We start from the raw sequence: 22,235 nt of genomic DNA, 5'->3' as shown, positions 1-22,235 counted from the left end.
TTCCTATGTATAGCACACACAACAACAGCAATTTCACATTTAGATTCAACAGTATACACTACAGCACATATGTCAAACTCAAGGCCCGTGGGCCAAATCAGGCCCGTGGTAGATTTCATTTCGGCCCGCAGGATAATTTCTAATTACTATTCAAATCAAATCAAGTTTTATTTATATAGCACATTTATAAACGATTTTTGGTCAAACCAAAGTGCTGTACATATAATAAAAATAGCCTGCAGTAGAGACACTTTACAGCTAATACAATAGCACAGATTGATCTATTAGATCTAGCCCGCCGGTATATTGCACGCACACCTTCACTCAATCCTGAGGATTTCCTCCGCTCAGAGCCTGACCCCAAACATTGATGAACTTGACCCCAAGATGAGATGCCAAGTATCTGCCTTGAACTAGCATCACTGAGCAGCAAACTGAGTTTCAATGGATGCTTCCTTCTGCACTTTTTCTCTTGCTTTGTTGTTTGGTTTTTTCTTTGAGGGAAATAGTTTTTTTGAAGCTGTTGTTGGCCTGTGGAAAAATCTAATCATAAGAAATGACTCAGGAAAATCTGCAGATAGAGCCATAAGAAATGAATGCAACTGATTCTTTAATGTTTAATGTTGTTTTTATAGGCAATCATTTAAGCTTTGTTAGTCCCAGGTTTAATATGTGCAATAAGTTCATTTCAATACGTTATGCAATAAACATTGAACCAGTCCGGCCCTCGACTAGTACCGATTTTTTTTATTTTGGCCCACTGTGTATTTGAGTTTGACACCCTGCACTACAGCCTCGTTCTCAGAGTCAACGTGCAACAAGAAATCCCAACAAATGAAAACATGTGTATTATATACAACAGATGATGGCAAAGTAGGTTCTTTAGGTGAAGTATTTTTCTAGCATGCAAGGATAAAGGACCCGAGAGTACATAACATACTCTAGTCGGTGTGTGTTGAACTCAAGGTTATAACTTCTGTCTATTCTATAGTATGGTTACAGTGCAAACCATGACATTGCTCTTCAACATAAGACGTTGCATATTTATGTTGTGAAAAGTACCATATGCTTTAGAAATACTGTACCATGTCATTCCGTCCGAAGAAGGTGTAAACAGCATACAGGTAGTAGTCAAAGAGCTGCGACACACAGTGGATGACATCGAAGGCGATCGGCTTCAGAATGCTCATCATCTGCATATACTTCCCTGTTTAGAGATGATAGAAAATAAACAGTTGTCAGACATTTAATCTTAATAAACAGATTATGCAGTCTTATGAAGAATCAGTAGGCAACTGGATAAGATCTTGCTGACAGAAGCATTGTGGTTTCCATTTGATGTTGGCGAAGCATTGACCAGTCCCCTATAAGCAGGCTTTGGTTGAATAATAAACAGTCCATGTAGAGGGTGAAAGAGGGGCAATGCAGTGGTTGAAATGTGGGAATCTGGGAACTCATCGGCTAAGGTCTGATGATGAGTATTTATGTACGCTTAAAAATAAACTGGCTACTGGACCCGATATTTCTAGAAGTTTGTTGGACAAGCTTCACCTTTCCTGGTTGCATCCCAGGGGGTATCACATATTGGATTTAATTTAGGTTAGTATGTACCGGTAAGTGATTTCTTTAATCCTATATCAGTTTACAATAAATTAAATGATTTTGTTCTTAAGTGCATCTTATGGAGGATTAAAGCTACAGGAAGTTAATCATGGTGGCAATACATCCTTTAGGAAAGAGCTTTAGAGGAGCAAAAAGAAGTAGATATACACTCAATCTAGCTGGCTTTGCCACCGAGACCACGCTTTTTCTCTCACACTCATTTTTCACGCCCTGTTCTTTTGAATTCTGCACAAGGAACTCAGGGAGCAATCTAACTCAATCAGAGAAATGCAGACTGGATTAGAAGTGATTGCTTGAAATCAAACTTCGGCTTTTGACTCAGTGTTGCCACATAGCTCTCAGTCAATATTACCAATTTTCTGGAGAAAAGATAAAGGAAAACAAGTATTCTTCTGTGTGTTTGGAAGTAAGTTACAGCAGATCTGTAGCAGTTATTAAATAAATTCATAGAGCAGAACGTTTATTCAACCATACAACCACACAGGAAAGACAACTGCCAGGTTTAATTCCATTTCACACAGGAAAAACACATCATGAAGGTCACATCACATAGAAGAAAGACGTCTCTAAAAGTCACGTCACTAAGACATGTTAGCACCTCTTTGGAAACGAAAGGTCAGGGCTTGGGGTGAAAGCTAACCATTGCAAGTTCAGCTCAGTCACACAGGGAACATCAGACACGTGTACCGATCACATTGAACTGTTGGTGAACAAATGGAGAGTTCAGCAGGCAAGGGAGGACGTATGCAGAGGCGGTGTCTGGTCTACTCTCAAGGAGCAGTAAGTGGTACAGTGTGTACTGTGTGTGTGTGTGTGTGTGTGTGTGTGTGTGTGTGTGTGTGTGTGCGTGCGTGCGTGCGTGCGTGCGTGCGTGCGTGCGTGAGTGCGTGCGTGCGTGAGTGCGTGTGTGTGTGTGTGTGTGGGCAGAACTCACCGACAAGCCGGATGACGTTGAGGGTGGTGTTTGTGAGGATCGGCGCGTTGGCCTTATTAAGGTTGTAGTCAGACCTTTTCTTGCTTCTTATGGTCTCTCTGGATGCACTGATGTGTGCAGGAAGTGGAAGTGAGGGACAAAAGTAGGACAGAGTCATGAGAAGAACAGAGACTGAGTAATACATGTTAACATCACTAATCGTCAGCAGTGAATGGCCAGGTTCAAACACCTTAATACAGGTCAGTCTTCTAATGGATCAATCAGAATCCATTACACAATGCAGGGGCCACAGAGGGACCCTGGTGGTGAAGTCTCTGAACTGTTGATCCTGGAGCACCAGACCCCTGACACTGCCCATCCAGCCATATTAGCCTGCAATCATTACATCGGCCTCCTAATTATTGGATGTGATCATGCGAGTCATTCAATAATTAACCATTAGTGATTCCCGCTCCTAAGAATGGGAAATTTGCATTTAAGTGGCGATAGGCTAATGTTAGGTTAATACATGTACCTAATGGGAAATCAAACGTGGGGTGTTGAGGCAAAAATATCACGCATGTCATATCTTTGAAATAACAAGACTTAACGCGGGGCACAAACTTTACAATTCCATTAATAAGCCTTTGTACATTATATGAAAAATAAATTATTATTATAAAAGTGCTTCTGTAATGACAAGCTACTGAATAAGTAATGGCATTGTGGGTCAAACTCAGTGTAATACACACAATAGTAGGTTCTTAATAATTCAGTCCACCACATACATACACATGCAGTTCATAGTTAACTGAAAAAAACAGAACAAGGCAGGTTATAAAATTGAACACTCCATCATGCTTTGTAATCTAAGGTGGTAATTGTTTGCTTTGATTATATATCCCTTACTCTGATAACAAAAAGCATAACAACTAAACTTTCCTCAATTCCATTCAAATTTCTGACTCAAGTCAAAATAACTCATGTTGCTCAGTCTGCGGAGGAGCATGATTGCCTCTGATTTTTTTTTTTAAAAGCAGAAATGAATCTATCAATGCTCACCAATCACGTAGGCGGAGGTGGGAAGAAAGATAATTTTTCATGGCGATACAAATAGCTTTGTAGCCTACTTAGCAGGGTTAGGGAAAGGGGAGATACAATTATCATGAATAAATGCATAAGAAGTAGTATAATGCTTCACATCCTTTTAGAACCACCTTTAAAAAGATCATCACAATACCATTTTATTTTGTGATGATAGTTGTTTACTTGCTTTCATAAATTGGAAAAAGCCATGAAAGTAAAAGATGGATACCTTGATATACCACATAACTCCACACGTCATACCCTGAGCTGTATTTCTGAGTGGCGAAATAACAATGTGACCTCTGACCTCTTGAGGGGGGCATCGCCCGTCTGCTCGTCAACGTAGTCTTGCTTGAGCTCCTCAGGGACATCACTGTCGCTGTCGTAGTCTTGATACACGTTCTTCTCCAGCTCGTCCGACTCGTACTTGAGAGTTGGAAAAAACAGAAGGATCAGATGTGAGACAATGGGAACTGGGCCAGGGCAAAGAAGACATGATGAGAGTAAAGGGATTCAAAAACAAGTCAAACACCTTTACTGACATCACCTGTTGCGAAAGACAAGTGTTAAAATAAAAATATGCCATGGGAAACTGTGTCATCAAATAAAAACGGCCTACTTGAAAGCGCTGTGATTACATTATATAAAAGAATGATTGAAAATGAAGTATAACATCCCCATCTTTTAGCTGTAATGGGTGCATAACCATGAAATGACTGGCTTGCGGACAAAAAGCAAAAAATGAATTCACATCCCAGAAGAGAGGCTGGTTAAAGCTCCCTTGAAATAAGACAATATTTTCTTTGTCCTTAACTGCAAGCTCAGGGAACACAACACAGCCATATGGGAAGGATTACAAGCTTTAGGTGGAGCCAGGACAGGGCTTCTATACGCCTGTCATGTTAGATAGTGCAATATTGCTTTTGATGTTGAGCCTGGAAGGAAAATATATCAATATATAGAAAAAGTGGTTGATCTGTCAGGGTATCGGGCACCTGTGTAATTTCTTCTACCAATTCCTGAAAATAAATACTGCTTTATTCAACACATAAGCCTTGAAAGAAAAACTGATGTTTATATTAGTCACAGGAATAGCACATCCACAGTACCAGGTTCTATTATTGGTTTCACTTTAGCAATGTTATAGATATCTGGTCGAGCCCTATATTGCTAGTAGCCTTGACAAAGATTAGGTTTGTGTTCTTCTCTCTTGAAGAAAATGAACTAGTGGGGTAAAAACACATCAGTCTGTAACAAAGAAAGGCAGAGATTCAATTTAGCTAGCTGCTTAGCAAGTAGCTAACCTGTCTAGCTAGCAGCAACCCCTACCATAATGGTCTCCAGTTGCTTACCAAAGGCTACCCAAGACTTTCTACTCTTTAATGGGCATTTCATAGAGACACAAGTGCTGGTGTGTGGGATAACAAAGCAGGGCTCGACATTATAAATGGCCCGCTGGCCCGGAAGCACTATTTAGACACCCCGGGCCAGCATAACGTACTTTACACTTGCCGGCTCAGGCCACTAAAAATATTGCTTTAAAAAAAATTGTCCTGTGGTATTGTTATTTTGACTAGCAATTTAGTTAAATTGTTTCGTTTATCAACGCTACAACATAGCGTTCCGTGAATCGGTTGTCATTGTTGGGGGAAAAGCAAACAGCTGTTTGCTGCGGAGCACAGCACGAGCAGACTCCCGTGAGCGGGAGCGCGCGCCTTCACTACAGACTATCGCGCCACCTAACCATTCGCCAAAATGTTTTTAATACCAGCGGTAGCCGGTCAAAAAACAATCTTCAAATAAAAGAAAGTCACTGGAGGAGTTAAAGGAGAGTGACAGGGAGCATGAGAAGAAGAGGGAGAGAAAGTTTCAGCCAGCTTGATCGATGGAGTTGGCTTCTAGTGGTGTAGTGAGTGACACGTCCTAAAACCCTTTTATAATCTATCGATTAGATTTATGTTTCGATTTTTTTTTTTTTTAATTAAAAGTAGGGTAGACATGTGGAGATTATCCGGCTGAACAAAACGTGCCTTTATCAAACAGGTTTGTTTTCCACAGACGTTATTTCCAGCTATTTTCCAAAACCCTGTGGAGAAATCCCATTGCTTTTTGTCGAGGGAACCAGCAGCTTACTTCCTGGTTTTAGGACGCGTCACTGGCTGCACCTCTCAATATGATGCCAATATAAACAAGGTCTTCTGTCGGCTCTGTACATCAATGCCGACCTATGCTGACAGTAAATGAAGAGTAGACATTAAGGTATTGGCTAAAGGGAAATGTCCCAGCAGTTTAGGATAATGAACGATCTAATCTAATCTATAGCCATTACATGTCTAACTCCTAATGACAGGAAGGCAGAAAGTGCATTATACAAATAATACTCATAATAATAGCAGACATTTTTTAACAATGACCACAATATCATTATTTTAATAAACCAAATATGAACAATTGAGGAAAATGAGGAATAACTGATGATTCAAATGTTGTAGTACAAGTAGTTAGTGCATAAATTAGGCTACTATTGCAACAAATGTGTTAATTTTCTTCATTATTAGTCGATTTTCTTTTTGGTAGATGAATGTTCCGGGCCAGTGGTTACAATGGTGGGGCCAGTGATAATACAATTCCACCGGCCCGGAGGACCCTTAATGTCTACCCCTGCAAAGCCTAGAACCCTTCTTATAAAAACAACTAAAGGGCCCTCAACTAAGCGTAGCTGCTAAGAGTACTTTGCTAATACACATATTGCAAGATGTTTATTGATTCTAAATGTCCTTTTTATGATCACAAAAACCTGTTGTCCCCCTCCAGATCAAGCTAGGCTTCACTTCTGGGTTTAAAGAGGCATTTGCAGAAAAGCTCATTGATGAATCGTTCCGTGAATCAGGCTTTCGTAGAAAAATAATAAGGAGCTCCCTCCGCCTGTATTCATGTATGGCACTCAAGTGGCAGGCCTAGTGTACTAGTAGTTTTCTGGACATTACATTACATTTCATTTAGCTGACGCTTTTATCCAAAGCGACTTACAATAAACGCATTCGACCAAGAAGATACAAACTTGAAGAAGACAGAATCATATAAGTACATCAGGTTTCATATCCAAAACATTTCAAGTGGACCTCATAGACTCCCAGCTAAACTGAGTGATGCCACTTAGCGGGAAAACATATTTTTGGTTCAAGGTGAAGTGCGGCCTTTATATATATATATAACACAAAACAGTGGACATGTCTTTCTAAGAAAATACAATGTTTCCACTGTTGGAGGGCCCAAAACGAATGAGAAATATACAAAACAATACATTTTTAAAGGGTGGGTGTAATAAGCCTAAGGGTTCAGCCACATATTTTTGGTTATACATTTGCTTTGATTTGTCATTATTTTCAAAAAAATGACTTACCGTTTATTGAATACTTCTGATGTGTGTATTTGAGTGCTTAAATTATTATAAATAAACTAAACTAAACTTAATGCAACACTAAAACAGCGGTATAATTTGCTGAGGAAAAACGTTTAATCCTGAAGGATGAGAAGCTGTATATTATATCATAGGTTTATTATATGCCCTGCCAATGACACTACCCACAGATTCATTTATGTTTTAACAGCTTATATTACATGTCAGACATTGAGCTAACGTATACTAAACATGGCATGTCCTGCACTACTGGCCCCTCACTGTTAATCGAGGTTTGTTACGGCCCGGGTGATGACAGCTTGGGAGCGTCTGTAAACAACTTAATGACCCCTAATGATGATGTCCCAATTAATCAACCCGGCTTTTTATTCTTGTTTGGTTATGTAACCCTACAGGTAGCCTTGTTAATTATACATGATAATGTATCCAACTTGGGGAAATGAACAACTTCATTGAATCCTCAGATATGATTTGTTCACATAAGGAATAAGAGCATGATTTACCTACCACTATAACTACCATTGTGATCCATGTACAGTATACCATGTATAACAATTATTTTGCATACTGTGGTAATTGAAGATTTTATCACCTGATATATAAGAAGTGTTACGTTTGAATGGCAGAAAGTCTTGTTGCAATTTCCAGATATTGAGGGAGGCCCCTTGAGTTTCCCTGTTAATTATAAATAGTCTGTGCAAGTGACAGGGGAAGCCAAAGGGGGATTTTTCTCAGATATAATGGTTAAATTCTTCTTAAGTTAATAATGCACAGCCTGCAGGCCTTGAGAATTGAGTCACACAGTTAACAAGACAATAGTCGGTCTGAATTGTCAATGAATGCATTCATTCCAGTAAACGCTGACTTCGAGGTGAAAGGAAGTTCATAGAAGCCCTTAAAGCGACAAGAACAATTTACTTCTGTTAATGCTAAGGAGTGTGTGTCTATTTGAGCAGCTATATGTGAATTCTGCTCAGACAATACCTGTGTTTGTGGTTTATTGATTTCTTTCTGTTTTATTCTTTCATGTGTGGGTACTAAATTGCTACAACATAAAGGGGGTGCAGTTATGCAGGACAGGAGACTAGGGGGGGAAGGGGATATTCTTCTTAAGATCTCCAGCAGGTCAGGAAAGTCTAGGCAAGAATGTAAGATAACGGACTCCAGATGTGTTTTGCTACAACCGGAGAGACACTTGTTTATTATCTGGCTGGCTCGCGCTGGCGCTACGACACGCCATCTTTTTGCATCCCCCAATGAGATAACCTAAAAGGAGGAGCATCTGACCACAGCTCCTCCTGTTTTGTTTTTGCATGTAAGCCTGTTCTGTCTTTGGTTCGGTCTCTTCCTCCTGCTGCCAAGACGAAGTAAGTAAGATTTCCCAGCGGGAGGAACCAGGGCCGGGGTAATCCGGATTACTTCGTGATGTTGTGTTATTGTATCTTTTGCCATTAAATCAGCATATTTGTTATAACCTTACCAATGGTTGCTGTGAATTCTTCCTCTGTTAATCTGACCCATTCACAAAAGGACGCGCGGAGGCAGAGGGGAATGACGTCTGCGACAACAATACTTAAGAGAGACTGGGCTACACATCATTCCCACTGGTAAAAGTGATTCTATATAATAAAGCATATAATAAAGCAGGCACCAATTGGACGCAAGTATTTGAAGTCTCCTCTTACCCCGTTGGATGCCAGCACGTCCTCTGTCTCCTCCTCTTTTTCAGTAGGCAGCTCAAAGGGGTTTCCCTCCTGAAGAAACTGCTGAAACAAGGACAGCTCGTCCTGAGCCGGGCTGCTGGAGGAAACGGCCTGTCTGCTCGGGGAAATGGACGGAGAACGACACTGGCCCATGAACTTAAACTCCTGGATTGGAGAAGATCGGAAGGAGACAGAATAGAAACAGATGTTTATTCAGGTTCGGTAAAGTTAGCTGTTGAGGCACATATGAGAAACTAAGGCTTAGATAGATTAACATTTCAGAACTTGCCCTGTTTTATCTAACATCATTACATTACAAATAGTCTGCAGTGAAAGATTGTGCCTATTATTAATGGCTGCATTGGCAAATCAGCAATTGTGATTAGGCAGCAAATGCACTTTGGAGAACTGTGAACAACACATCCTGTCAGTTTCCTGGTCCATGTTCTTATTGAAATATCTTGGCACAAACAAACTGCCTGCTTGCAAAGAATCGTGCTGGTTCATGCATGCTTTTTCAGTTTGTTCTCTTTCAAGTTATTGACCTTCAACAATGTGCTCTCCTTAGGCTGGAGATGGTTTTACTTTATTATCAAACTTTCTTGTTTATTTATTAATTGGGGAACACTCCAAGTTTAAGAACCGAAATAAATTCAAATGAATCCTTTGTAGTCAAAAATAGTTGACTGTTAGAGGAAAACTTTAGAGATAGAAACAGGCATAAGATGAGGTAAACAACTAAAATGTCGGTCTACGTTTAACAATTCAGAACAAAATCAACTACATATGAGGAATATTATATACATTGTATCTGAATTATATTTACAAAAGGCCATTCTTTTTGAAAATGGCCAGATATCTACTAAATATCTTATGAGATCATGTATATATATTTTAATAGTAATTGCAGTCTGTTAAAACACTTAGTTAGTGTTAGTGCCCAGCAGGTTTTAAAGGGTTAATAAGTATAATATATGTTTACAATGCAGTACTGTGCACAAACAATATTCTCCTGGCAGTGGGTTAATTATGCAAATTATTGGCAATCGTGTTTATTGCAAAATGTGCCCAAGCAAGACAGACATGAAGAAAAACAAGAATATGAATGAAGTCCATTCATCTTTCTGACATCTAATTCTTTCCATTTCTCTTTTCTGTATTTTGTAAGTGAGTTGAACATGTTGCAGTTTTCTTAGAGTTGGTTAAATCCATGAGGAACTACAATACATGTACAGTATGTAGGTGGTGTCTGTATGCGATGTACTTTAGTCTCTGATATTGAATGTTTCATGTATATGCTCAAGAGTGTGGGGAATAAAAATATCTAACATACACGGCATCAGTGACAACAGCCATAATTTCGTCATCTGATAAAACTACACACACCCCCACACCTACACAGAAATCACTGAGCAGGATCCCCTGTGTTTCATATCCTGACGCAAATTTCACAGTGATGTGGGGGAGCGATGAGTGACAGTGTGGATTAAATGAAAGCTACCGTGCTTCACTTTCTGGCCTCAGCGATGTGGTTCTTACTCACATGGAGCTGGGAGATGTTAAAGTTAGACTTGACTGGGCAAAGTTCCCACGTCTCATTTTCCAGAAACATCCTCAGCTCTTCCAGTCGTGCCCTGAGGGGATGAGAAGAAAGTAAAAGGAGCGGGGATGGGGTATGATAAGAAGAGGCAATAGTTAAAAAGGAGAAGTCGACATGTCCATTACTGACCTCATGCCAGCAGCATGTCCAAGTCTGTTTACATGCAGCCAGAGTCCAGATAAAATATGCTGACATAAAAGGACCTGCGAAGGTCACGGATGCACTGTGAAAAAGGAGAGGTTTTCGTGTGTGTTTGTGTCTTTGTGAGGTTTGAGTGGGTGTGTGTAACATGTTTTTATGTTAGCTGTCATCACAGCTCAAGACAGCCACACTGATGGTCACCAGCTAGGTCAATATGAAGTCTTTTCTGTCAGGAAATGTCAGAGCAGTCGTAACTTCAAACACAGCGGTAGCTCATGTCTTAAAGGTGTTTGAAGTAAGAGTGAAAGTGAAAGGTCAGTAGCAGAGGCAAGGGACAGGGAAGTCTTGTGGAACAGAAATACAGGATTGATATCCTATCATAACCCTAACATAAAATGCATTGAAAATTAAAATATATTAAAGGTATGGTTCACCCGAAATCAAAAATACTTCTTCAAACTAAAAACCTCCAAAGAGGGTGCATGAGCCTCTGCCGCGATGATGTGGTTCATGGATATAGCACGGTAGGAAAAAAATAGCCCTAACCTTGTACCAAACAGCTTATATATCATCATGTTTGTTTTGGGCACTTTGAGAACCATAAGTTGAGTGCCATTTAGTTCCATTATATTAGCCATAATAAACCTCGGGCCAAAAATAAACCCACCCTGAAGACGATAGTGGGCTTCAGCCAGCCGACGTTCACTGATGCACAATCCGTTTGTAAATCGCCTGGAAGATTAACCTAATGTAATGATGATGCACGCTGGAAGGCTGCTGGCCACCTGTAGCGTGCACACGGACACAGTGGGGGGATAGAATATGTCCTTCTAATGCTGTCTGCCATTCTCCACCTCCTCTTTTTCTTCTTTTGCCTAAACCGCTCCATTTTTCAGTTCAAATTACAATTTCACACTGAGATTATCTCCAACCTTAAAATGAATGTCTCCCTCCTGCATCACAGGAATGAAGCTAATCAGCATCCAATTATCATATCAATGATTCTTGGCATGCAGTCACATGTGACAATGTGACGCTGTATGTGTCAAAGCATACATATTCAAGTGGTTGGCAGGGGGTTATGTAATCAAGCGTTACATGTGCTTCCAGCTCAGTGAGATCTACCGTCTAATTACACATCTACCACGAAGAGGGTTGCGCTGGGAATAGAACATGATGAAAGCAGCCAATGATTGTGATTGTGTGTACAAGTTTCTGTCAAGCAACCTGCTGGTAAAGTGTCATTTAATATTGTCTCAAGAACTTTCTTCCAATTCATGTGGAACGGGGAAAGCACATCAGATGTATCCATGTAATTATTCACACACAACCGACCCTGCCAGCTCACTGACTGAGAAGAATGTGCGTATAATTTGTCACATGATGCAGGTGAGGATCCAGAAGCAATGGAGACATCTTACCTGTGATAGTTTTTAAAGTAGTTGACACTCTGGCGTTTGATAGACTCCTGCAGGACCTCTGACTTACTGCTGCAGAACTCCTCCCCCACCTGCATCAACCTGGAGAAAGAGGTTGTTAGATGAAGAAGAAATAATGACAGATAATGATGAAGGAAGAGGAGAGAAGAGATAAGACAAAGAGATTTTGCAATTAATTATGTACTAGTGAGAAGACCGGGTGTAAGGAGAACAAATGGACTCTTTAATGGCTGCCTATTGATACTGACTATCTGTCATACCATCCCATAATGGTTCAGTCACTGCAAGATAGAGAAAAAATTCATAGAAGTTTGCTTGAATACACTTAAAACGATAAATTATTGGAATATTGCCACAAAAGCATGCTGATAAAAGACACATTTAGGAACCAACTTTTCAAAATCAAAGAGATAACGTATTATTTTCTATAATATAAATGTAATTGACTATACCTAAGGAATCTTGTATTGTGGGGTATTTAGGAAGTAACCAAGCATATATCATCACGCCGAACATATTTGCAGATAAAGTCCTAATATTAAGGTTTTTATTACAAAATGTATTTTTATTTTGATCTATCCCTATATTGTGTCTGCTACTTCATAAGATAATTCCTATATTGTATGTTTTTCTGCAGTCAAAAATGTAAAAACTTAACTGCCCTTTAGCCTCAAAGCTAAGGAGGAAATCTGCCATGTGTGTTTGATTGACAGCTGAGCCAGCAGGGGCACAGAGACACGATGTAAACAGACTCGCTCTGGCAACCGGTCAAGGGACTGCTGTTTGCAGTGGTATTGAAGAAAGAAAACGACCACACAAGACTTCATCTCAAATAAACCATCGGAAATATCTGGATATTTGCAGGTAGCTGACTCGTCAAACAGCTATTTTAGATGATGTCATATACAGTATGTGCACAGATAATAACTTGAACGCAGACAGTGACTTCATTAAATCGACAGAAGTAAATGTACATTTCTTACATAACCACACATTGTCAGAGAAGTTTAATTCGATGTAACAAATAAATGCCCATGATTTAAGGTTAACTTAAAAACCTTTACTGGAATATGCTGGTTTCTTCTAACAAAACATCAATCTTTATTCCACCCACAAACTGTTCCAGACAATGTACAGGTTCACTCCCACATACAGTCATAATGGGCTGAGCAGCACAGGTCGACCGCAAATCGAGAAATAAGATGAATGCGAGCATACTTCTTATTTGGTGTCCATAAATGCAAAAATAACTGGAGTATCACTGCTATAATCAGAGTTAACATAATCAAAGTGTGGCGTGTTAATAGGTTTGGACATACTGGCATTATAATTTCTGTTTTGATGTGCTTGTAAACAAACAATGATAATTATCTAATTGGACGAAGGAGCATGTTGTGTTTGTGTGTAATTAAGTTTGCATAATCTGATTGAGTCAGTGACTGAGAGGGAGAAAAAAAAGACTGCATGTCAGAGTATAAAAACCTGGGGGAAAAAATGTAATAAGACATGACGGCAAAAGGGACAGTGATTGCAAGATAATGATGGCCAATTAGTGTAAACAAGGATGAGCCGACTGCTCTGTTCGTGCGGCGTACCTGCTGATGACATCAAGTACCACGATGAAATCATCGTATTTAAAGTTAGACATGTCTGTCCCCAAGATATAGGCCTTCACTTTCAACTGGACGTCCTGGGGAGGAACATGACAGGGGAAAAGTGATTAGTGAATTATCTTCGGATCAAGCATAAAAGCATGAACACAATTTAAAAAAGAACATCACATAAAACAGAACAAATACTCCCACAAGTCATGTCAATCATCTGGAGTGAAGACTACAGTATGTGGGCAAAAGCAGAGATATTATAGAGAGATGATAGAAGATAGAATTTCTTCAAACCTGCCAGATGCGTGTCAGTCCATGCTCCAGCTTCTTCTTGACATAGCTGCGGTCCACCACCGACTCATCAGACTCTGCTGCGTCAAAAAAAGCACACAGACGGATTAAATAAGGAGACAGATACATTTACCTTACCCCCTTTTTTATTGTATCTATCTATTGCTTGACTGTTTCATTCCAGCATGATTCAATGGATTTAATTGACTTTTTAATAGACATTTGCACAGTGATGTGTGAACAGCGGGAATCAGAAGTCCTAGAGGAATAAAGAAATATATTCTTAAGGTTGATGAAGAAGCAAATGGAAAAAAAATCCATTTGATAATGTGATTCATCCGGTGCATTCAATGTGATCAGGGGAATGTGGTCTCGTTGGTCTGCAGATCTGTGTGGGATTTGTTCTTCATTGTTAGTATGACAATGAAGACAGCCTGAATTTTAGCTGCAGACTAGGAGACTTCTTGTAAAGTGTTTGTCAGTCTGCATTTCACATCATTTGACAGCGGAGGTCACAGAGTCCCTCAAGAGAGCGAATACTGACAGCAACCAAGAACGCAATATGACAATACACTGAGACATGTTTTATGTGCTAAGGACCTGGTCACTGTCAGACAGCCGGAACATAAATCAACATCTCCAATGAACACGGTTCCTCCTCTATGAGCTCTCTGTGTGTTTTAGTGTTTTCTCTTCTCACCGATCTTTGAACACCATGTGTAGCAGACACTGAAGAAGAGGCTACCACAGGGGTGCGGGGCATTTAGAATTGGCTGAGAAAATTCAAAAAGTACAATGGAATGCGGCCCACAAATGAAACTTGTTCTCGTCTTGTATTGTATTGTACTTCTTAAATATATCTGTAAACATATATTACACAGTAGTGTTCATGTGTTAATAAGCCCGCTTTCAGTCACTTCAAGTTGAAAATATGTTCTAACAAATCTAAGTTGATAAGAAAAAAGCCCAATAACTTATTTACATAACAACCTTGAAATATACCCTTCCTATTTCCTCTTATGATAAGCAATCTAAGGCTTCTGTTTTAAGGAATGAGCTGCTAACAAAATAAATGCAACCCTATGGAAAGCTGTCATGTAGGCTGTTGCATCAAGCATAATTTACTTACATTTGATTGATTTTGCTAACTTATAACTTCACCTATGAGGCAATAAATCTGAACTCTAGTGAGTGGCTCACCCCTATTTTTCTGTATGTGGCCCTCGGTGAAAAAAATGTGGACATCGCTGGGCTACAACGTCACAACAGCCGCTATACTTTCCTCTGTCTGAAAACGGCTTCCATCAGTCACTACGGCTGGCTTATCCAGAGACGATAAGCCAGCAGTAGTGACTGATTGAAGTCACCCTGCAATTCAACAAGCAGGGGGGCTGCCAATCCCACCTACCCCTTACAGTATATTCCTTTAATGTATCGGAAAGATAAAAATAGAGAGATTTATCTATGTTGTGGATTATGGCCCTGGTCAAGGTTTGTGTTTGCCTTTAGGGTTTGTCATTTGTATGGCCAGGGTCAGCGATATAGCTTCTCTCCTCTTATGGATTTAGTGCCTCATATATGCTTTTAAAGGGAACATGCTTGTGGACATGGAGCCTCAATATTGGCGCTTTCTGTCATTAAAGCCCCCCCCTTCTGGAGCATCCAGACACCGAATGGTTCCTGTATATAAAACCCCAAATGACGAAGTCCAAAAACATAATCATAACAGTGCCTTAGCAGTAGGGAAACAATTAACTCTTAAGTACAATTATTTAAAAAAAAAAGGCTACAATTCAGCTGCAGAGTTCATTTTTACTTCTGGTTAAAAGTACTCTCTTCAAGTATTAAACCAGAGTGTATATTTAGAGGCAACCAAAACAGAAAAGTGGTGTGTAAATCAGGGGAAGGGTTAGGTAAGAATTTCCAAGACTTTTGACTTCAGTTTAAAAGCACTGAATAAAAAATGAATGTGTCACTGAGCAAACACGTGTAGATCTTGATGTGCTTGACATCACACACACTGACCTTCAGTAACTATTGAACCAGATGATGGTTAGAGACGTTAGTCAGAGAAAACAGGGGAGACAGGCATATATCATGTGGTAATGTTTTTCTTATCCCTAAGAAGTAAGATGGTTGAAAGACCCAAAGCCTTAAACATACAAACACATCATTTAACTCAGCTTGACTCCGAGCTGTAGTCAAAACAGAGCCACTGTACGCTGAACCTGCTGGGTGAGGTGTTTTTCTTCTGAGCAACACGATATATATCTCTTGCCATTTTCCCTGCTTTTATAAAGAATAGACTGAACACATAATTCAAATCTTTCGGGGGAAAAATGGCATTCAAAAGCTATATTGCCTATAAAACAAATCCCCTTTTGACCTGAGAAACAGATGCAGTGAGGTTGTTCTTATAAAGACACCAGAACAACAGCTCATTCATTACCAGTACCAACATCACTTGTGTTACACCCACAGTGTGTATATCTTATTGAATAAATGTAATGAAAGTAAGAGAATGGGCATGAGTAATTTAAAGCCTTTACAACCAAGACGTAGTGAGTGAGGAGCTATTGTGGGCCTTAAAGAAAAAATTAAATACCATCAAAAATGACCTCAATAGGTTAAAGAGATGAAAACCCCAAAATAAAAGACACAAGAAGGGATCAATGGAGCTGGATTAATCAAAGCTCCTCAGAAACCTGAGTCTCTGAAGCTATCACTTTATGGTGATAGATAAAAGAGAATTAATTCACCAGCACGAGGTGTTTTAAAATGTAAAAGCTGTGGCTTGTTCAGGTGTGACTGAAATATGTGGAAGGGTAACCCAAGGACATTACCTTATAACTGTGAAGAACTGATGGAGCCAATCAATGTCAAGGGGGTTTCTGACTGTTATGTATTATCGATTCATATATCTGTTTTAAATCACATACTTAAAAGGGTTCTCCACCTACTTTCCACATCAAAGTGTGTTTAGAGGCCTTTTATTGTGGCCAGCCTAAGGCACACCTGTGCAATAATCATGCTGTCTAATCAGCATCTTGATATGCCACACCTGTGAGGTGGGATGGATTATCTCGGCAAAGGAGAAGTGCTCACTCTCACAGATTTTTTCAGATTTGTGAACAATATTTGAGAGTAATGGTTATTTTGTGTATACTGTATAGAAAATGTTTTAGATCTTTGAGCTCATCTCTTGATAAATGGGAGCAAAAACAAAAGTGTTGCATTTATATTTTTGTTCAGTGTATATATGTTTTTACTGTTTACTTTACTGTCCATCAGTGTTGGGCAAGTTACTTTCAAAATGTAATATATTACATATTACTTATTACTCTCTTTTGAAAGTAATAAGTTATATTACAAAATTACTGTCTCTGAAATGTAATGAGTTACACTACTTTAGTTACTTTTTAGTTACTTTCACCAAAATAACCGCAAAAGAATGGCTAGGTATTTTAAATGCTAAAATGTAGTTTAGTGCAGCTCATTATACATCCAGTGAAGGGTGATGTGGTATAGCATAACAACTGTGTAGGCCCTTAAGGCTACTCACAACTTGTATTACACGGGTTAGTTGAATAGTCAATTCTGATTGACTTCTTAACATGTGACTCGTTGTTAATACTGCAGTACAGACCACTGTCAAGGACTATAATGAAGGTTGCTAAGGAGGATCAAGAAAGAGAAAGGAAAAGAGGTTAAAAGACGGAGCGCTGGACGTAAGATAAATCACCAGAAGAAGGCAGACAGGAAGTAAACACTAACAGGACACGGAATGGTCTCTGTATTTTGTTTAGTATATGGCCGTGTACAGGCCCGGTTCCAGAACAACATGACTCAGGGTGCCTCTGAGATTACAGGGGGCGCAGCAGTAGCAGGTTTACATGAGCAATAGTGGCCGGCAACAGCAATGAGAAATAGCATTGATGGTCCCCAATGAACAGATTATGGCATTTGTTATGTTTTGAAACCAAGCAAGTGAGAACATTTCAAGTGAGTTAAAAGTGCAATCCTGAAATATTTCATATAGTCCAAAGTGGACTGTGACAAAGAAAAGCACAACAGCTTCAAAGCTGTACTGATAAAACAAATGAGAACATATTGTAAATCAAGGCAAATATTATCTGAACCAGCTCATGGTTTGAAATGGCAAACATTGAAAAGCAAAAGTATTATTAAAACCATGTACTAAACATCACCTTGGTCCCATCATATACTCTGGGAAGAGAATATTTACTGTTTCACATATTCTAGCCCTTGTCTATTTGTATACCACGAGCTGCAAAATGACCACCTAACCCCACTGTACAGGCGGGTACTTGTTTAGATATACCTGGGCAGGCTCTGTTTTGCCGTGGTATCCTGGCTGGCACCCGCGGGCCGCAGAGGGGCGGCGGTGTTTCGGGCGATGAAGAGTGCTGCTCCGGGGTTGAGGGCGACGAGTCAGGCGGGAGTCAGCTAGTGTCCACAACGGAGGGTAACGTGATGTCCCCATCCTACCTGTTGCTACTGTCTGCAGTAGATGCAGTGTTGCTGGCGTTTAGTGATGGTTGCTTTAACAATTTCCGTATAAATGATTATCCACAGATGTGTGTCACTGCTGTGGAAGCACTTTGGAAATTATGCACGCGCAGCGGAGCAGGTCACGCGCACCGGACACAATTTGTTGTTAGTATTTTTCGCTCCGTTCTCTTTTTTTTAATAGAGGGTGCACAACATTCAACTGCCCCGAAGATCCCGGCGCGAAGCCTGAAGAGTAAACACCAGGTTTACTAATCTACCCGCACAATTTGTCTGGTGTCGGAATGTCTCGCTATGTACCATTTAATTTCGGGTTAAAATGTGTTGTAACTGCGTTACTGAGCATTGTAACGGGTAATATATTACCCACATTTCATTAGTAATGCGTTACATTACTTCGTTACAGCAAATATATTACTGTAACTCCGTTACTTTTGTAACGCGTTACACCCAACACTGCTGTCCATTGTGGGTCTGACAATACAATAAGACAGGAATAATACATTGACGGAGTACCATTAGTTTATCAATCAAGTTATCCATTTACATCCGTAGTCACTGATATTCTCTCTCTTTGACAAGAACTCTGTCCAATGCACTAAAGTTCACCTCACAACGTTTTCTACTCTTTTTTATCAGTCTGTATGCAGACCACCACTTCACACAGAGGACGAGTGTTAATGAGGCTCTGAGGCTTACAATAAGCAGCAGAGGGGATTGGCCCAGACTTATCATAGATTCTGACAGTAGGCTCAATTCATCAAAAAGCAGAAGAATCGTCAAGAGGACTTCATGTCAAGTTTTATTTGTTGCAATTAATTGGATCTAGGGGCTTCTTAAATATCATTAATGGGTATTTACCTTCAAATGTCCACCTGAATAATTTATAATGGTAACAAAAAGTTTTGCCAGGCATTAAGCTCAAACAACATGTCTTATTAAAACAAGAGACTCATCTAATTTAAACACTTTTCAAAAATAAAGTGTTAAACAGCACTCTTCATTATCTGCATCTGCTACTAACACTCGTGTTCTCACTACATTTGTCTCTAAAAATCTATAATAGGAATCTTGAATGAGGAAAATAAGCTTACATGTTTGTTTCAGTGTCGGACAGTTTAGAAAGTTATAGGAAATATTTGATAATGATCTGGTTAATGCACCCAAACAGATTTCAACAGCACTTTTTCACATACTAACTTAACAAGTGTGTCTTATCCTTCAGACAGGGGAAAAAAGCTTCTCCTTTTTTGAAAACCACACCAGCAAGATTATTTGGTGGATGAAGAGGTAGCACTTTGACAAGAGTATTGAATTTAAATTCTGTCCGGAAAGTATACCCGTCCACCTGGCTCCATCATAGACGTGTATCTTCTCCTCCCACAGACTGATAGCAATCTTCACACTCTGAAATGGATGTGAAACCTTGTGCTTTTCCATGGTATTTGGATTTATTTGAAATATATGGTTTCAGATTCTCATCTTCGTGTGTGCTCATGATGAATTTTAAACCTCCACATCCAACACTATCATGTTCGAGTACTACTAGTCGTGATATCTGATAATAAAATTAACGCAAAGTAAAATCAATTTCAAAGGATGTCCTTTACTGGGAAGGTTTCAAACATTATCCTTGAGACCCCAGCAATTTGAATTATTAATTAGGACAGAGCTGGTTTTAACAGTTGTGTCATTTACTTAAAAAATAAAAGAACAAAGAGCTTGTGATAAAGCATGACATAACTAGGTTTCATTTAATGAGCACAAGGACAGTTGTGGGAGTGAGGGGCTGTGAGGCCTACAAAAGCTTGAAATACCAAGCAGAAAATGTCAGCTGTTGAAGGGTAAGTTTTAAAAGGCAGAAAATCACTTCAATGTTCAAAACTCCAAACAGTTTGATGATAAGTCTTGTACATAGCACCTGGTTAGACTGCTACACATCTGCATGATTTAAAACCTTAAGAAATCTTATAGTGACATTGTGATTACCAAAGCAGTTCAACTTTATAGAATAAAGTATTATTTCCATCCTTTTTTTATACCACTATATCCCCATGTATTCCCCATACTTGGTTGCATTCAGTGCAGTTGGGGTGCTGACCCTGTGAGGGCGTAGACTTCCTGTTCGGGTTATCCAGTTAAAAGCCTTAAGACTGATTACTAAAAGTGTTAATAAAGAGTGGTAGGAATGGTGAACGATGGGGAACGCCACCTTTGGCTACTCAGTAGGCGGTAACCAGTGTTTGACCCTTGGTGGCATTGTGGGTGACGCAGTTCTTTGTGACTCACAGGACAAAACCCACAGGGGACTTAGCTCCCTGCAGATTTCAAACTATGACTCATCCAACAAGAGCATTTGCATGACTTTGCATAAATCTTCTTAAAAATTAAGAAGAGAAAAAGAAAAACAAGATTGTCTTTCTGGCAACGTGAAGCCTTTAACAAACAAATTATAATCTGTATTCCCCGCAGACGATGCAGATGCCAAATAAATACAATTATGCAAAATACAGCTGATTTCGACTAGCAAAAAACGAAAATGTTCCGTTTACGTACAATCTGTGTAGTATTGGCCAATAGCACTGCACCATATGTTTAATAAACCCAACATATTTTAGAGGGATTATAATCAATCAGACCATATACCCGATGCCTTTTTAATTACCATATTAAATGCTGATTTGGTGCAGTTTGAGCCAAACAAATTGTTCTTTATTTAATTCACACGCACAGCTTCATGTGTTGAAAGGCTTGATCCCAACGTTGTATGCAACTTACAACATGAAAGTCCTTTAAAGCAGATGCATTCATTTAAAGGGCTTGCATATTAATCCAATCATGATCTGCAGGTTCTAAATGTGGGGATGAGAAACATTTTGGTTAGAATTTTTTGCTAACTTGACTTGAGGATGTTTGCATGAACAGAAAAGTAAGATGGAATGGTTCAATACAAAAATAACAATATATGATGTTAGGTCAGTAAAGAATAAGTTATTTCGCATTGCATGCTCCGTAGTTCACTGTATATTCCATGATACTACTCAACAACACTAACAAGGTGTGAAGGCCGACTCTCGCCTGCTGCTGAAAATACTTTTCCTTTATCATCGCAAAGCAGAGAGCCACTATATATTCATTATATATTAGCCAACATGGACCGTGTCCATGCTCTGTATGAACATGTCACCAACTGGCCATAGTTATTTGATTTCACTCACTCAAGGGGTCTCACACACATGGAGCCTCCCAGCCTTCAGTGCTGATCATACAGGACAGGGCAGCAAATCTAGTTTGTCAGGTGGGGATAGTACCCTGACCTTTAGAACTTCTTAAAACAACCTTTGCGTTCATCAACTGGCCAGATTCGTTACACTGACCAGCTCAATATGTCAAGTAGAAACTGGCTAACATTCAATGGTTTTTTCTTTTTTTTAACATCTCAATCGGGTGAGTGTGTAGCAGGAGAGGAGTGATCTTCAGTGGGTCGGACCTCTTGTGTGAGATGGAGGTCACTTCCTGTGGAGGTCACACAAATGAGACAAAGCCTGTACAGTCAATCATTACTCTGATGGACATTAGGATAAAAAAGAGAAAGGTGAAAGCCAGGAAAAAGGCGGGGTCAGGGACACCTTAGTTTACACAGAGGATAGAGGTGACAGCCAATCAAATAGGGAGATGATAGATGGGCTTCATGAAAGGAAACGCGGTGTATGTCCTTTCCCCTGCGAAGAGGAACGCATCTAATGAGGATTCTGAGGACTTAGCATCTTTGTGTCCTCATCCATTTGCCTAATAAATTATGTACAGTGTGGGAAATGGAAATTAGCTTTCTTTCGATACGCGACCGGAAGGTAGCAGCTAATTTGACAGTTATTTATTTGCAG

General features: G+C 39.6%; 1 protein-coding gene across 3 annotated transcripts in view; it reads right to left on the bottom strand.

Annotated features, from left to right (window-relative positions):
* The window catches only part of vps50 (VPS50 EARP/GARPII complex subunit), a 122,531-nt gene that overhangs the window by 40,109 nt on the left and 60,187 nt on the right, over positions 1-22,235 (bottom strand). Inside the window, exons 14-21 of one of the 3 annotated variants that reach the window (XM_034094413.1) lie at positions 13,825-13,901; positions 13,522-13,616; positions 11,909-12,007; positions 10,290-10,380; positions 8,729-8,911; positions 3,930-4,048; positions 2,558-2,664; positions 1,086-1,207 (exon numbers count right to left, since the gene is read on the bottom strand). In XM_034094413.1, coding sequence (XP_033950304.1) covers positions 1,086-1,207; positions 2,558-2,664; positions 3,930-4,048; positions 8,729-8,911; positions 10,290-10,380; positions 11,909-12,007; positions 13,522-13,616; positions 13,825-13,901 — 893 coding nt within the window. Of the gene's footprint in view, positions 1-1,085; positions 1,208-2,557; positions 2,665-3,929; positions 4,049-8,728; positions 8,912-10,289; positions 10,381-11,908; positions 12,008-13,521; positions 13,617-13,824; positions 13,902-21,581; positions 21,868-22,235 lie in introns of those variants that run through there. The other 2 variants (XM_034094414.1, XM_071204871.1) reach the window with 2 other exon arrangements.

This window comes from Pseudochaenichthys georgianus, chromosome 11 (assembly GCF_902827115.2).
Source record: "Pseudochaenichthys georgianus chromosome 11, fPseGeo1.2, whole genome shotgun sequence".
Lineage (NCBI taxonomy): Eukaryota > Metazoa > Chordata > Actinopteri > Perciformes > Channichthyidae > Pseudochaenichthys > Pseudochaenichthys georgianus.
The sequence above is the reverse complement of the archived record's forward strand: the minus strand, read 5'-3'. Positions and strand labels throughout refer to the sequence as shown.